The sequence below is a fragment of the Salvelinus alpinus genome, chromosome 9, assembly GCF_045679555.1.
Source record: "Salvelinus alpinus chromosome 9, SLU_Salpinus.1, whole genome shotgun sequence".
Lineage (NCBI taxonomy): Eukaryota > Metazoa > Chordata > Actinopteri > Salmoniformes > Salmonidae > Salvelinus > Salvelinus alpinus.
The window spans coordinates 7,871,635-7,885,835 of record NC_092094.1 but is presented as its reverse complement, the minus strand read 5'-3'; the positions used below and the strand labels follow the sequence as shown (position 1 = coordinate 7,885,835).

The following is a 14,201-nucleotide window of genomic DNA, read 5'->3' as shown; positions in this document are numbered from 1 at the left end:
ATGAAGAATATCACACAGGAAGTAACAGCAGACATGAAGAATATCACACAGGAAGAGCAGACATGAAGAATATTACACAGGAAGAGCAGACATGAAGAATATCACACAGGAAGTAACAGCAGACATGAAGAATATCACACAGGAAGAGCAGACATGAAGAATATCACACAGGAAGAGCAGACATGAAGAATATCACACAGGAAGTAACAGCAGACATGAAGAATATCACACAGGAAGAGCAGACATGAAGAATATTACACAGGAAGTAACAGCAGACATGAAGAATATCACACAGTAACAGCAGACATGAAGAATATCACACAGGAAGTAACAGCAGACATGAAGAATATCACACAGGAAGTAACAGCAGACATGACGAATATCACACAGGAAGTAACAGCAGACATGACAAATATCACACAGGAAGTAACAGCAGACATGACGAATATCACACAGGAAGTAACAGCAGACATGAAGAATATCACACAGGAAGTAACAGCAGACATGAAGAATATCACACAGGAAGTAACAGCAGACATGAAGAATATCACACAGGAAGAGCAGACATGAAGAATATTACACAGGAAGTAACAGCAGACAGGAAGACTATCAGCTGAAGCGTTATTGTGCAGGGAGAGATACAAAACAAAGAGGGCTTGTCCTCACACTTGGAACTAGGTCAAGGCTAGGAGGGTAGAGTTTCCTGAGGACTAGAGAGGGTAAAGGCTGGTTTATAAACGCCAATACAGGGCAGCAGGGTAGTGGTTAGAGCGTTGGACTAGTAACCGCAAGATCGAATCCCCGAGCTGACAAGGTACAAATCTGTCGTTCTGCCCCTGAACAAGGCAGTTAACCCACTGTTCCTAGACTGTCATTGAAAATAAGAATTTGTTCTTAACTGACTTGCCTAGTTAAATAAAGATAAAAAAAAATACAAATATCAAGACAAATGTCGCTGCTCAAAACCACATTTACATTTTTCATACTCCGGTGGAACGTCTATAGACGGGACAGATCTGTCTCTGAAACCGCAACGAGACAAAAAAAAGTTTGACGATTCTCCTGCAGAATGCACTGCTTTTATTTCGTCACAACCATAAGATATTTTCTGTTAGCTCGACATTCATTTGTAAATAATTATCTTGTTGTGAGTTTATTTTCCTGTAATAATAAATACAAATTTGCTAAAGTTAAGACATTGTCAGCTATGATATGGTCATTATTTGAACTGGCTAGCCAGCTAGCTAGGTAGCTAGCTAACGAGCTTGAAATGAACCAAAACATTGTCTAGAAAGTTTATTTTAGTTGTTGCTAGATTGACACCTACTAAATTCATGTTTAAACAGATGGGTTTCATTGCTGTTAAGATACACCAGTTATGCTATTTTGGACCGGCAGGCTGTTAACGCAGCCTGTCGTTTCTGTGTTTAGACTTTTGTCATGACGACGACAACATGTTTGATGTCGGACGACAATAGAATGCTCGCGATGTCACTGCGACAAATGTCTACAGACGTGTCGATAGAGCAACGGTATAAGCAGCCTTGAAAGGGGAATGAATGCAGGGAGGGCTAGGGAACGGTGCGGTGGGTTGGAGTTAGGTTAGCGGAGCGGTGCGGTGCGGTGGGTTGGAGTCAGGTTAGCGGTGCGGTGCGGTGGGTTGGAGTTAGGTTAGCGGTGCGGTGCGGTGGGTTGGAGTCAGGTTAGCGGTGCGGTGCGGTGGGTTGGAGTCAGGTTAGCGGTGCGGTGGGTTGGAGTCAGGTTAGCGGTGCGGTGGGTTGGAGTCAGGTTAGCGGTGCGGTGCGGTGGGTTGGAGTCAGGTTAGCGGTGCGGTGCGGTGGGTTGGAGTCAGGTTAGCGGAGCGGTGCGGTGGGTTGGAGTCAGGTTAGCGGTGCGGTGCGGTGGGTTGGAGTCAGGTTAGCGGAGCGGTGCGGTGGGTTGGAGTCAGGTTAGCGGAGCGGTGCGGTGCGGTGGAGTCAGGTTAGCGGAGCGGTATACTTACTTCCTGAGGTATTCCTCAGAATCACACAACTTCAGGAGGTAGTATCCACTGTCTCTTGGGTTAGTCTGTTCCAGGAGCAGCAAGATCTCATCTATCAGGGTCTGGACTGTCTTGTTCACTGGAGGAGAGAGAACAAGGTGGTCAAGGTCAACAAGGTGGTCAAGGTCAACAAGGTGGTCAAGGTCAACAAGGTGGTCAAGGTCAACAAGGTGGTCAAGGTCAACAAGGGGTCAAGGTCAACAAGGGGTCAAGGTCAACAAGGGGTCAAGGTCAACAAGGGGTCAAGCTCACCAACAACTCTAGACACAGTCCCAAAAAATCCATATGGAGATTTAAACCTATCTCCCTTTTTCTAAAGACACTTTAACGTAACACACAATGAAAAATACAGCAATACGTCTGGGATAAACCATTACATCTCACATATTATTTTAGACAATTTGATTGCCGATACACTTAAACGTGAACAGAAATTAAGTTGCCATAATATATGGAAATATAATTGTAGCTTAGCTAGCACACGTTACAGCGTTATATATATATGCGTGAGCTGTGTGTCTTACTTACACATGGTGGGAATGGGTAATTGGTGAAGGACCCAGGGAGTGGACACATTGACAGTGATCTCAGCCTCCTGCAGCAAGGAGGGGTGGATAGGTGACACACGCCCCCACACCACCCCTGAGTTAGACACCTGGTCAGTGTGGGGGTACCTAGACACCAGTCTGACAGAGAGCGAGAGAGACGGAGAGGCCTTTAGAACGGTTATTTTTATTTTTAATGAAAGTACACCGCTATGGATCATTTCTTGGTGTCTCAAGAAGAAACTTGATGAGTGGCAACGCAAAGACGTTCCACGGTTCGTCTTATCTTGAATGTTAAAATGATTCATTGGACTTGAAATTCAAACATCTTAAAAAAGGGACATGACTTTTCTTACTTGGACGTCAACATGCAGAGAGAAGCCAGCTGTTTGGTGCTTCCTTGTGGAGTGTCTATCAGTTTGATGTTCCAGGTATCCAGCTAAAAATATATAATACTGTATATCCAACTTAGTAGAAGCTTTTATTCAAAGCGACTTACAGTACAGTGAGGGCATACATTTTTAGTATGTGACCCCAGCAGGAATCGAACCCACGACAAAGACAAAATAAAGCCGCATTGACTAAAATAACACTTATTGTTAAAGGTCCAGTGCAGTCAAAAAATGTGATTTCTCTGTGTTTTATATATATTTATAAAGAATGAGTTTGGAATAATACTGTTCAATTGTGAATTGTGCTCTTTAAGTGTAGAAGCTGTGTGAAAATAATGCCTGACATTTCAGGCTGTTTGGTTGGATGGAGTTTTAATAGACCAATAAGAAATAAAGTTTTCAATTTTCCCCTTCCTACTCAGACCACTCCCAGACAGTCCTAGCAAAATTCTTGCTTGAGAAATTGCTCTTTTTGCTAAGAAACTATTTTGGTTTCTTTTTTTTTAACAATTTTTATTGAAAACAATCACAGTAAGGTATTTAATTGTTACCCAGAAATGATTTGATATTCAGATAAAAATGCCTGCATTGGACCTTTAACATGTTTCCTCCATCTCCACAAAGATCTCTTTGTTTCCAGTGAACGAAATCCCCATCCCGCAGTACGCTAGTTTTATCTTTGACTTTTATTTTAAAGACCCTCTTGAGGTTAGAAACCTATTTTGCGAGGGCCAAACCAGTGATACTCACATGACTTTCTCTGGCTGTATTAAAGCGGTTCAGTCTGATAGTGGGTACAGTCAGGTCGCAGGAGAACCTCTTCTGAGCATTAGTCAGCAGAGCTGCCCTGGTGATTCTCCTCCGAGGGGGTACTGGAGGCGGTAGTGGGGCTGCTCCTCTCTGGGGGACCTCTGTCTCCTGGGTCCTGTATATGTTCAAGAAAAAATTTAAAAGTGTTATATAATTTATTACATGAAGTTTATTGGACAGGGATTTATATACAGTACAAATAAAAAATATAAATCAGAAAACTTGATGAATGTTATCAGATATAGTTAACACAGCTAATTTTCATATAATAATTAGATGCTTACATTTGTCCCATTTCACACATGTACAAGTGCGAATTGGAAATGTGTTTTTTTGCATATGGTATTCCCCCTGAGAATGGTGTCAGAGCCAGGGATCAGCAATTATAGAGGAATTATGGTTAAGTGGCTTGCTCAAGGGCACATCAACAGATTTTTGACCTAAGGGGCTCTGGGATTTCAAAAAGTGAACTTTCGGGTTACTGGCCCAACGCTCCTAACCACTAGGCTACCTGCTGCCCTTGTCCATGGCAGGTGAACATTAAAACCATTCAACATACCTGAATCTCAGGTAGGAGTTTGGGTTGGGGACCCCTCCCCCCACCCCCTGGGTGTTAGGGTCATTGGAGCCCCCATTGCCTCCGCCGTGGGACCAGAGAGGGGAGCGGGGTTGGGGCTGGGGGCTGGGCAGGGACAGGGCCGAGAGGGAGTTGTACAGATCCCATTCCTCCTCCTCTAGAAAGACAGGGTCCAGATCAGCTAAGTCTTCCTGGTATCGTTCCATGAGGCACGCTGGGGAAAAGTTGTCTTCTTGTCTCTGTGAGTCATAATCCGTAATCAAAAGGATTGATTGGGTACTAAAGTAAAGACATGCAACTCCTGTGTCTGTCAGACTTCACAACTCAATGACCAATCAGTGTACTCAGTTCAGTCCATGGCATGTTGAACTCTGGGAAATTGTGGTAAAAAAAAAAAAATAGGTTGGTAAACCCTAAATACAAAACAAATACAAATCAGATGCCACAGCTCAGTGGTAAATCAGTGGACTCTGTGTTCACTCTGTGGCATGTTGAAGTCATGGTGTCATCAAAGAGTGTATTGTAATTACTGACAATACAAATATGTAGTATGACATTCGCCAAATAACTGAAGAGTCCCTTACAAGTCATTTTTTTGTATGTAGCCTACTTCTGCAGCACAAACGGACAATATTACTAAACCATAATTTCAGTTAGTCTAATAATTAACAGACTTTTCAAAAGGTTAACAGGACATTTTACCAGAGCCCGTTTCAGATAGCTGTTCTTTTTTGAGACTGAAGGCTCGAATAAAGTTCAGAATAAAGTTCAAAACCATTATTTTGAGGACACCACTAGTTACATGTTTTTACTGACCACAGAGAGGGACATTTGGGTCAGCCTGGTCCATATTTAACAACAACACAATCATACATTTGCTATAATTTCCAGACAAGATAAAAGCAGGCACAGATCATATTTCTGACCGCCCAAAAATATTTCAGGAAAATAATATTTATGCCTCAAGTTTCAATAGTAAAAAAAAAAAAAAAAACTCGTTAAAAAACTGTTTAAGAAACATAATTGTGTGAAATGTAATAGCATTACTCATGTCAGAGTCTTACCGTCAGAACTCCGACATTGTCACAGCACAGTAGGCTACCTGTCAGGGCGAAGGTATGAAGGTATGAAGGTATGCACTGTAGACGACTGTGCGTCAATTAACAAGTCAAACTACTATCAAAGTATAGAATTGTTTCTGGATCCGTTTCCCCGGCTATGCTAATCATAGCTCTCCACGGTGGCAGTGGCGTCGCCGGTAATAAACAAAGTGCTCGAATGCGCGCTCTCCTCGACAAAGAGGTCGAGGACGTGAAGTGTGATATTTACAGTCAAATCACTTTTGGTTCATTTGGTTCATGAGGATAGCTTAACTCTCTCTTTGGGGTGCAACCAGGCCCTCTAGTGGAATGAAATAAACATTACAATAGTGAACAGATGTGGACAAATCTGCCTAAATTGGTGGTAGAGAAGGCTATTACAGCTGCCCATTATGTAGGCTATTTGTGTGAATACTTTAACAGGAAATATATTTATTTCTGTAGTGTATGGCTTCCCCAGAATAGCTTACTCTATTCTGTATACATTTTTTAAATCTTTATTTAACTAGGCAAGTCAGTTAAGAACAAATTCTTATTTTCAACGACGGCCTAGGAACAGTGGGTTAACTGCCTTGTTCAGTGGCAGAACGACAGATTTTTACCTTGTCAGCTCGGGGATTCGATCTTGCGGTTACTAGTCCAACACTCGAACCACTAGGCTACCTTCCACCCCTAGTGTATACTACATATATTACGTATATTACATATCAGTGTAGAATACAAACGTAAGTCCTCTAATACATTTACTCTTTAAAGATAAATTAAAAGTTAAATGTAGGTATGTTATAATTTCCTCCATTACTGTAAATACACGTATTACCAGTTCAACTCGGACTCTTCTCTGCAGTCGCCTCCCTCCTCTCCTCATTGAGGAATGTCATTGAGCAGGTTGAGGTGTACTACTGTTGCCAGTAGTGTTTTCCCTCAGCTATACTGTGTCCTGTGATGTTTCCTCAGCGTCTAGACATGTATACATGTTAGAATAGACCTGTTATCTACATCAGAAAAGGGATGTACACTTCAAAAGGACAATTCAAACACAGGTAAGTTGGCGATCATTTGAACAAATATGTTTCGTTTTTTTTTGTGTCGCTTCATTGCCTGTGAATTGACTCTTTTTAAAAAAAAGTTGAAGCATTAGTACTAACTAGTTCTTTTAACACACTAATGCAATACAACATTCTGGGCATTTGTACAACTGACCATATATCAAACTCTATCATTACAGTGAAAATTAGGAACTTGAGACACTGAGACAAAGTATTAGAAGAGGAAGAGGACTGACAGCGTGGGGGTATACTATAGAGACATGGATATCAACAGCACATCTCCAGACATTTCAACCCCTGATCATGGAACGCTGTTCCCTGTGTACTATGTACTCATCCCCTTCACAGGGTTCACATTGATAGGGTGCGTGATAGCACTGGTAAGTGTACACTTATTTATACGTGGCACAGTCAACTTAGTGTATGTAAACTTCTGACCCACTGGAATTGTGATACAGTGAATTATAAATGAAATAATCTGTCTGTAACAATTGTTGGAAAAATTACTTGTGTCACGCACAAAGTAGATGTCCTAACCAACTGCCAAAACTATAGTTTGTTAACAAGAAATTTGTGGAGTGGTTGAAAAACGAGTTTTAATGACTCCAACCTAAGTGTATATAAACTTCCGACTTCAACTGTACATGTATGTTAGTATGATAGGTCTGGTGTAGAGATACATGTATGTTAGTATGATAGGTCTGGTGTAGAGTTACATGTATGTTAGTATGATAGGTCTGGTGTAGAGATACATGTATGTTAGTATGATAGGTCTGGTACAGAGATACATGTATGTTAGTATGATAGGTCTGGTACAGAGATACATGTATGTTAGTATGATAGGTCTGGTGTAGAGATACATGTATGTTAGTATGATAGGTCTGGTACAGAGATACATGTATGTTAGTATGATAGGTCTGGTACAGAGATACATGTATGTTAGTATGATAGGTCTGGTGTAGAGATACATGTATGTTAGTATGATAGGTCTGGTGTAGAGATACATGTATGTTAGTATGATAGGTCTGGTACAGAGATACATGTATGTTAGTATGATAGGTCTGGTGTAGAGTTACATGTATGTTAGTATGATAGGTCTGGTGTAGAGTTACATGTATGTTAGTATGATAGGTCTGGTGTAGAGATACATGTATGTTAGTATGATAGGTCTGGTACAGAGATACATGTATGTTAGTATGATAGGTCTGGTACAGAGATACATGTATGTTAGTATGATAGGTCTGGTGTAGAGATACATGTATGTTAGTATGATAGGTCTGGTACAGAGATACATGTATGTTAGTATGATAGGTCTGGTACAGAGATACATGTATGTTAGTATGATAGGTCTGGTGTAGAGATACATGTATGTTAGTATGATAGGTCTGGTGTAGAGATACATGTATGTTAGTATGATAGGTCTGGTGCAGAGATACATGTATGTTAGTATGATAGGTCTGGTGTAGAGTTACATGTATGTTAGTATGATAGGTCTGGTACAGAGATACATGTATGTTAGTATGATAGGTCTGGTACAGAGATACATGTATGTTAGTATGATAGGTCTGGTACAGAGATACATGTATGTTAGTATGATAGGTCTGGTGTAGAGTTACATGTATGTTAGTATGATAGGTCTGGTACAGAGATACATGTATGTTAGTATGATAGGTCTGGTGTAGAGATACATGTATGTTAGTATGATAGGTCTGGTGTAGAGTTACATGTATGTTAGTATGATAGGTCTGGTACAGAGATACATGTATGTTAGTATGATAGGTCTGGTGTAGAGATACATGTATGTTAGTATGATAGGTCTGGTACAAAGATACATGTATGTTAGTATGATAGGTCTGGTGTAGAGATACATGTATGTTAGTATGACAGGTCAGTTCAATATATAATGTTTTCATGGATGAGCATTTAGAGACATGACTGGTATCCACTGATTGTTCAAGTGTATTTTGCCATTTGTAAGACAACTGCTGGTTTTGTTTGACATGCTATTTTGCCTCTGTGTCGTACGACATCACTAATACGTTGTGTCGTTCTTCATTCTTCCAGGTCGTTTACATACGAAGGAAAATAAAGTGAGTGGGATAAATGTCAGTTGTGAATGATTGGTACCTTAAGTGGTGGCTAGTCTGGTTTTTCCTGTATCATGTGTTCGGTAACATGATAACATATGTCCTCTGTAGCTCAGTTAGTAGAACATGATGCTTGTAATGTCAGGATAGTGGTTTCGATTCCTGGGACCAAAGATATGTAAAAAATATATATTATAATATAAATGTTTGATATTATTAATAATACATAATATTGTGACCAGACAGGACAGGCTTCACCATGTGCTGATTCCCCAGTACAGCCATGATCCCAGTGAATATGACCAACACAGTGAGGAAGACTGGGGGCATGAAGATCGAGACGAAGACGAGGAAGAGATGGTGAGAAACTAAACATGACTTAGTTTGTCTTTATTCGTGTTGCTGTTTTCTTTTGTATTTATAAAACAACAATATTCTTAAATGATATCTAACACACTCCCCACAACATTTTATGAGTCTGTTGATGTAAAAATGGCTTTATTTATACTGTAGATACACATTTGATTAAATTGTTTAATTTGATCTCATCTCTTTTTTTTGGGGGGGGGGGGTTCAGGAGCCTCTCTATATGGAGGGAAAGCTGTCCTTCAACCAGGCACGTGCACAGATTGGGCTCTAGGGGTGCTGGAGAACCTGGCCTGAGGATCGGTGACAGTTTACACTCTTATCATGTACATTTAAAGGTAACAAATTGCTCATCACCTGCCCTTCTGCAGATTTCTTAAAGTCTACCGGGAAGGGAATTCTCCTTGAGGATTTCTTCACGTCTACCTGGAAGGGAATTCTCCTTGAGGATTTCTTCACGTCTACCTGGAAGGGAATTCTCCTTGAGGATTTCTTCACGTCTACCTGGAAGGGAATTCTCCTTGAGGATTTCTTCACGTCTACCTGGAAGGGAATTCTCCTTGAGGATTTCTTCACGTCTACCTGGAAGGGAATTCTCCTTGAGGATTTCTTCACGTCTACCTGAAGAGACACATACACTATAGACTGGCCTTCCCTTCCTTTACACATATCCTGGCCACCCCTCATAGCCTGGTTCCTCTCTAGGTTTCTTCCTAGGTTTTGGCCTTTCTAGGGAGTTTTTCCTAGCCACCGTGCTTCTACACCTGTATTGCTTGCTGTTTGGGGTTTTAGGCTGGGTTTCTGTACAGCACTTCGAGATATTAGCTGATGTACGAAGGGCTATATAAAATAAACTTGATTTAGATTTTCTTTTTTTTAATCAAAAATTAGACTGGCTGTATGCATCCCAATTTGCACCCTTCTCCCTAAGTGTGTACTTGAACACTTTTTTGTTGTTGTTAAATGGCGAAGAATCAGGATGCATCCTCTATGTATGTCAAGATTTAGAATTTGGTTTTACTTTCTGAATTAATTTGAACTGAAATGGAACTGACCCGAAACCCTGATGCGTGTGTCATGTTGTGAAACCCTGATGCGTGTGTCATGTTGTGAAACCCTGATGCGTGTGTCATGTTGTGAAACCCTGATGCGTGTGTCATGTTGTGCGACTTTTGCCGCGTGCAAAACAACAGGGAACTCTGAACAATATCAGGTCAAATCATGACGCCAGTGATCTTCAGGTCGGGAAAGTCGGAGCTTCAGAAAGAGGCCTGATATTCCCGAGTTGGAATTCCCGAGTTGGATGACCGTTCAAAACTATTTTACCTAGTCGGAGCTCGTCCGTCCCCCCCGTCCCCCCCCCACAGTTCCCAGTTGTTTTGAATGTGGCATTAACCTTCACTTGATGCTACCAGTTAATCCTCAAGAAGAGGATGTAAGTGTTGTCTGTGTAGTAGATAGTGCTGCAGTCACACATTTACCTTCAGTACTAGAGACACATGAACATGTTTCGAGACCCACAAAAAATAAAAGAGCATGACATTTATATATTTTTTCACAATAAACAATGTAGTCTACTTTCAGTTGTATTACTGGTTTGTTTTGTTAGAAGAAGTTTTAGACGTTATGATTTTAAGACGGCTGATTATGTAAATCCAACACACAGTGATGTTGATTATAGCTGAGTGACACAGCTGACTCTGCTTTACTAATCAGCAGCTCCGAGGGGTGTGTTCATTGGGCACCAAACGGTTGAAAATGGAATAAAAACAGGTTGGGACTATCCAACCTGTTCAATAAGGAACACTAATTTCCACTCCTCTTTGTAAAAAAAGTTTTAAAACAGTTTTCTGTTATGTGTCCTAATGAACACAACCCTGCTGGGCTTGCGACTCTTCTTCAGGCACAGTCGACCAAGATGTCTTTTATAAACACAGGACCAGGAAACATGGCGTCACAGAGAAAACACAGGTGAACAACAGCTTCTTTACTCACATTACAAATGTTCAGCAGTGTCTGCTTTTGATTTTTTGGGAATGTCTGTTGACGTTTTGCTCAAACGTTTCAAACCACCTCGATAAAACGGAGCCTATGTTACATGCTGCTGCCACACTAAAGGGTTTTTACCCACACCTCTTTGGTATATCTATAATAAACATTTGACTAGATATATATATATATATATATATTTTTTTTTTTAAAATAGAAATGTCTTTTACAAACTGAAGATTGTGTGTAGAATGTATTTTGTGCATCTTCCAGGTTAAACGCTCCCCTGGCTCCAGCAGCCTACCTCTGTGTCCTCCTAGTCCTAGCTGTGACATCCATGGGCAGTCAAATTCCTAGTACCAGTCTGCTGTGTAACTTCTGCCCTCTACAGCACAAAGGAAGGTTGGTGTCGTCCCTCACCCATTACATCACTGGGAGGCAGTTTCCCAGACTAGACACAGTCCGTTTAAGCCCAGTCCTGGACTGAAAAGCATTCTCAAAGGAGATTTTTTTTTTTCCCATTGTAAAAGCTTTTTATGTCAGGACTAGGCTTGATCTTTTATATAGAAAATCGTTCCATAGTAATTTGACTTTCAAAGTTTCCTCTCATAAGGTTTCACCTCTTAAACAATTTTGAGTCGGTTAGTGCTATCCTTGGGACGTTCCTACCCTAACTGTTTTAAATTTCAACTTCAATGGCGTAACGTCAGAGTTGGGACTTCTTAAGGATTCTTGTTTATAGTTTCCCATTTTGGGTCTGTCAACTCACTCCTGGGGAGAATCTCAATTGCAATATCTTGTCTCCTCACATCATCTTGCTTCCTTCTCAAGGAAGGTCCCGCCTCTCTGACCTTCTCATCCAATGGGTTTTAAGGAATCAAGGAAAATGCAATTGAGATTCTCCCATGTTTTCTTTCCAGGTCCTGCAGTAACGATTCCACCACCGAGTGTCTCCCGCAAGAGCGCTGTGGTACTAGTAGTGGGCGTTTCGGTTCCACTCACATCCTGTCTGCACAGGGCTGCTTGACCCCTGACCTCTGTAACTCCACCCATGCCGTGACCTACCGAGGGGTCAGCTATAATGTGACCTACAGGTTCAGTAGACAAACTTGACTTTATTAAATGTAGTTTCACGGGGACAGTCGCACATCAACATTAGCGGCCCTGTTTTAGCCAGTCGTCAGATAGAAATGCCACAAACAGAGCTGATGTAGTTCCTTATTCTACATGTCAGTCATGTTTGTTCTACGTAGCATATTTCTATTTGAATGTTCCAAAATGGTGTACGCCTCCTGTATTATAGCTCTGATACGCTGTACTATGATTGCCTATAGCAGGGCTGCCCAACTCTCTTCCTGGATTACAACTGTCCTGTAGGTTTTCAGTCCAACCCTAATTTAGCGTATCTGATTCAGCTAGTTAAGGTCTTGTTGAGCAGCTAATTAGTCGAATCAGGTGTGTTAAATTAGGGTTGGACTGAACCCACAGGCTGAGTGGTCTACGGGTGTGGTTTTACATATGTCATATATTGCCAATTGCCATTAGTGTAAATTACTTAAGTAAAAAATACTTTAAAGTACTACTTAAGTTAATTTTTGGGATATCTGTACTTTACTATTTATATTTGTGACAACTTTTACTTCACTTACATTCCTAAAGAAAATCATGTAAAAAGTACTTGACACCCAAAAGTAGTCGTTTACATTTTGAATGTTTAGCAGGACAGAAAAATGGTCCAATTCACACACTTATTAAGAGAACACGTGGTCATCCCTTCTGCCTCTGATCTGGCGGACTCACTGAACACATGCGTCTTTTGTAAATGATGTCCGAGTGTTGGGGTGTGGCCCTGGCGATCATATACATTTTTAAAAACAAGAAAATGGTGCCGCCTGCTTTGCTTAATAGAAGGCATTTGAAATGATTTATACTTTATGATACTTAAGTATATTTTAGCAATTACATTTACTTTTGATACTTAAAAATATTTAGAACCAAATATATTTAGACTTTTACTCAAGTAGTATTTTACTGGGTTATATGAGTAACTTTCTAATTAAGGGATCTATACTTTTATGACAATTGGTTACTTTTTTATTTATTTCCACCACTGCCAATTTCTGTAATACTGAGTGACTTACATTTTTCTAACTAACTCTCTAGGTGTTGCTGTAGTGCCCAGTGTAACCAGCCTCCAGCCTCTGATACCTACATTCAGAGCCTGTTAGGAGTGACGTCGGGGCACAGTGAGAAGCCTCCTACCACGACGGACCCTCTGGATAGATGCCCTGGAGATGAGGACTTGGCGGAGGATGACACCGTCACTTCGCTACACGGAGAAAACAACATGAATTCCATCTATAAAGTCCTCTCAGATCTCCAGGAGTGGCTAAAGAGTAGAGGCTAGGGGTCCATCTGGAATTCAGCCCTACTTGTCGCCCGGGGGGCAGGCCTGTTAGCCACAGTCACTGCCCTCACCCTCATACAAGGGATGACACTTATTTCAAATAGATTTTATTTCCTGTGTAAATGTGCTTATTTATTCAATTATTTGTAATAACTTACATAAATTGTAATCTATGTTTTAGTGATGTTGCAATATGTTAAAAGCTGTAGTTCTCAGTGTGGTAGCTGGTGAACGGCGTGAATAAAGAGCATGTAACTGTCCAGTGTCTCTACATTTCTATGAAATAGAACAATGAGTGAAATAATTTTCCTTCCAAAACAATGGGAATTAAAGGCCCAGTGCAGTAAAATAAAAAAAACATGAATTATTTGTGTTTTATATATATTTCCAGACTTAGGTTGGCATAATATTGTGATAATGCCCTTTTTTAGTGTAAGAGGTGATTTTTAAAAAGGATGCCTGTTTTGGTGGGTTGGAGTTTTGGCCCGCCTAGTGACATCACCAGGTGGTAAATTAGTTGATAGTCCAATAAGAGTTTCAATCCCCTCTGCCAATAAGAGCTAGTTATCAGTTTCCCCTTCCCCTCTTAGACCACACCCAGGCCTAGCTAAATTCTTGAAGTTGCTATTTACTAAGAAGCTATTTTTGTCACTTAATTCAAATGGTCAAAAATAAATCACATTAAGGTACTTAATTGTTACCCAGAAATCATGATATTGAGATTTAAAAAAGGGCTACATTGGATCTTTAATATGGTGGGCGTATACCGGTCATTAAAAATATTCACGTGAGTAGACCGCTGATTGGCTAGCTCATTCTAGCATGCGTTTATGAAACG

At 40.7% G+C, this 14,201-nt stretch overlaps 3 protein-coding genes across 4 annotated transcripts in view; 2 read left to right on the top strand and 1 right to left on the bottom strand.

Moving 5' to 3' along the window:
- Positions 1 to 5,661, bottom strand: part of pik3c2g (phosphatidylinositol-4-phosphate 3-kinase catalytic subunit type 2 gamma) — a 41,495-nt gene extending 35,834 nt beyond the window's left edge. Inside the window, exons 1-6 of one of the 2 annotated variants that reach the window (XM_071415844.1) lie at positions 5,430 to 5,661; positions 4,348 to 4,736; positions 3,729 to 3,903; positions 2,943 to 3,025; positions 2,570 to 2,727; positions 2,003 to 2,120 (exon numbers count right to left, since the gene is read on the bottom strand). In XM_071415844.1, the coding sequence (XP_071271945.1) occupies positions 2,003 to 2,120; positions 2,570 to 2,727; positions 2,943 to 3,025; positions 3,729 to 3,903; positions 4,348 to 4,571 (758 nt within the window). In that variant the 5' untranslated portion in view covers positions 4,572 to 4,736; positions 5,430 to 5,661. The remainder of the gene's footprint in view (positions 1 to 2,002; positions 2,121 to 2,569; positions 2,728 to 2,942; positions 3,026 to 3,728; positions 3,904 to 4,347; positions 4,737 to 5,429) is intronic. The other variant, XM_071415845.1, reaches the window with a different exon arrangement.
- A 694-nt stretch (positions 5,662 to 6,355) lies between these two features.
- Positions 6,356 to 10,550, top strand: LOC139584251 (small integral membrane protein 29-like). The gene is made up of 6 exons (XM_071415871.1): positions 6,356 to 6,508; positions 6,694 to 6,894; positions 8,579 to 8,604; positions 8,844 to 8,961; positions 9,179 to 9,217; positions 9,339 to 10,550. The coding sequence occupies exons 2-6, from the start codon at positions 6,775 to 6,777 to the stop codon at positions 9,345 to 9,347; spliced, it is 312 nt and encodes a 103-aa protein (XP_071271972.1). The 5' UTR covers positions 6,356 to 6,508; positions 6,694 to 6,774; the 3' UTR covers positions 9,348 to 10,550.
- Positions 10,551 to 10,748: 198 nt separating this feature from the next.
- Positions 10,749 to 13,623, top strand: LOC139584250 (uncharacterized). Its single transcript, XM_071415870.1, has 4 exons — positions 10,749 to 10,938; positions 11,230 to 11,358; positions 11,877 to 12,050; positions 13,120 to 13,623. The coding sequence occupies exons 1-4, from the start codon at positions 10,823 to 10,825 to the stop codon at positions 13,361 to 13,363; spliced, it is 663 nt and encodes a 220-aa protein (XP_071271971.1). The 5' UTR covers positions 10,749 to 10,822; the 3' UTR covers positions 13,364 to 13,623.
- The last annotated feature ends 578 nt before the right edge of the window (positions 13,624 to 14,201 follow it).